The sequence below is a fragment of the Alexandromys fortis genome, unplaced genomic scaffold, assembly GCF_014885135.2.
Source record: "Alexandromys fortis isolate MF-2015 unplaced genomic scaffold, M_Fortis_MF-2015_v1.1 scaffold_140, whole genome shotgun sequence".
Classification (NCBI taxonomy): domain Eukaryota; kingdom Metazoa; phylum Chordata; class Mammalia; order Rodentia; family Cricetidae; genus Alexandromys; species Alexandromys fortis.
This window is the reverse complement of record NW_026068048.1, coordinates 3,376,764-3,379,073: the sequence shown is the minus strand read 5'-3', so window position 1 is coordinate 3,379,073 and position 2,310 is coordinate 3,376,764. Positions and strand designations below refer to the sequence as shown.

At 52.5% G+C, this 2,310-nt stretch overlaps 1 protein-coding gene across 1 annotated transcript; it reads right to left on the bottom strand.

Moving 5' to 3' along the window:
• Positions 1 to 270: 270 nt before the first annotated feature.
• On the bottom strand, positions 271 to 1,584 carry LOC126486679 (major allergen I polypeptide chain 1-like). The gene is made up of 3 exons (XM_050119044.1): positions 1,524 to 1,584; positions 1,109 to 1,296; positions 271 to 300 (listed from the first exon to the last, which is right to left on the bottom strand). Exons 1-3 carry the CDS (start codon positions 1,582 to 1,584, stop codon positions 271 to 273), a joined length of 279 nt encoding a protein of 92 aa, XP_049975001.1.
• Between the last annotated feature and the right edge of the window lie 726 nt (positions 1,585 to 2,310).

The following is a 2,310-nucleotide window of genomic DNA, read 5'->3' as shown; positions in this document are numbered from 1 at the left end:
TACATCCCCTAATGTGTTTTTCAGGGGCATTTTGGCAGCGCTACAATTCAGCAGGAACAGTTCAAAGTCCCACTGGTTGTCCCTGATATGTCCCAACCCACTCAATGCCCAACCTCAAATCCAAACAGTTCAGGCTCCCCTGTGAATTGCAAGGCTTTTATTGTTGGAACCCTGTTTTTAGACAACTGGAAGGGGAGGGGTAGGGCTTGCCGCATCTATGCAGGTGAGCAGGCGAGTGACTTCTTGAGTTTTCTGGCAAAGACGAATTCATCAACAGAGAGGGCTAGTTTCTACTTTCTTCTGCAAAGAGAAAAACAGCATAGTGTCAGAGGTGAGGGAGATCTCAGCAGTCATACACGGGACACCACTTGGGAGGGACCTGCACTCTGTCTGCAACAGCTCCTGGGTCTGACTTGGCCCAGGGAGCCTCCTCTCCATTCTGTCTCCAGCAAACCACACCAGGGCGAGCCTTGTAAACAGCCTCCAATCCAGCCTGATGGGAAGAGCCACCTGCCCTCGGCACACCATGGGCACATGTGGGGCAGAATGGAGAAGCAGCTGGGGAGGGCCTGGCAGGTCTCCAGGTGAGCCTGCGGGCAGCTGTGGCCCTACAATGAACTGATTCCGGTCACATGATGACCTCAGAGACATGCAGCTGGGGCGGTGACAATCCTGACAGTTCTAAGGACAAGATGGGATTCAATTAGATTCTGCAGCTGAGTGACCCAGGCCTGGATTCTACACAGTGACCTCAGAGATCCAGGGGACAATAAAAATGATGAGTGTTTGGGGGTGTGATGATAGACTTGAAAAGTTAGGACAAAAGATCCCGTCTGGAGAAGGGGTGCCAGGTACTGATTTTTCTGGACTCAGGAGGCTGGGGCAGAAAACCTGATGGAGACCAACTGGTACTGTGGGAGCAGGGGTCTTGGGGGTCTGGTCTGCCTTGACTGAGCTGTGCAGCCAGTGTCCTTCCTGCCCCTTCCTCCTGACATCTTTCTGGATTCACAGAGGAGCTGCAGTGCTGGGGAGGAACACAGGCTCCATCCCTAAGCTGGGGTGAGCAGGTGGGCACACAGGCTCTGATCCAGACACACAGAGAACTCACCATCAAACTCTGCACATTTGCCTTGTCTTCCTCTGTCAGCTTGTTATCAACACATATCTTCAGATTTTCAGCATTTTTCAATACGGCAGACTCGTTCCTGTACTGGCTCACAAATTCCACATAGTCAGGCACAGACGGGCCAAGAAAAAGAGCACTGTCCTCCTTCAAAGCAGGGCAAATGCCACAATCTGAAACACGAAGAAAAGGTGATTCTCCATTGAAAGCCTTACATCAGAACACAGATGTCCTTCCTGGGGAGTGAGGGTGTGAGAGCCCTGGAGACCCTGCATCCCTGACAACCACACCCTAGTACTCACTTTCCCCTGAGGTCACCCACACCCTGAAACCTTCTTCCACGAGGTCACCCACATCCCTGTACCCACTTCACAGAGGTCACCCCAACCCTAGAACCCACTTCCCCCTGAAGTCAGGAGCAGGGCAGCCCCAAGCAACACGAGAGCACCAGTGAGCTTCATGGTAATGGTGGCAGGTGCTCCTACTCAGCTTGGGCCCCATTTGTAACTGCCCTGGGCATCTCAGGGAGTGGGGAGGGGCAGGTTCTGAGCTCTCCAAGCCCCTCCCAGAACCCTGCTTGAACCTCCCTGGGGCTGTGTCAGGGAGAGATGTGTGTTTTGGCAAGAGAGTAAGATCCTGGTCAACAAAGGACCTAGGTTCAGCCTGGTCCCTTCTTAGTGCTCTGCTTAAGGTCACATGTCATGTGAAGACCCAGGAAGTAGTGAGCAGGACGAGGTCCAGGTCCCTCCATCAGGCCTCCAGAGTGAGGTATCTGTACCCTCTCACACCAGGGAACTTGACGTCTATTAAAAGCCTCCCTAGTAGTCAATGTCTAGGGTAGACAAGACCTCTGACCACTTGGGGACCCTGCTCTGACTGTTTCTGTCCCTGCCCCCATCTTTCACTTGCTTCACTGCTCCATTGAAGCCGACTCTCACCCTGAACTCCTCCTGCTTTTGGAGTCATCTTTAACTCCATCTTTTCGTGGTTTTGATGTAGGGTGTTTCTACACAAGCCTAGTTGTCCTGGAATTCACTATCTAGACCAGGCTGGCCTGGAAATCACATAGACTCACCTGACTCTTGATGCCAGCTCTGGCCATTCCGAATTCTCCATAGATTTCTTAGGAAAACTAGAGGGCAATCTCAGCTGGTTGCCCCAGATTCTGAAGACACAGGCTCTGTCTG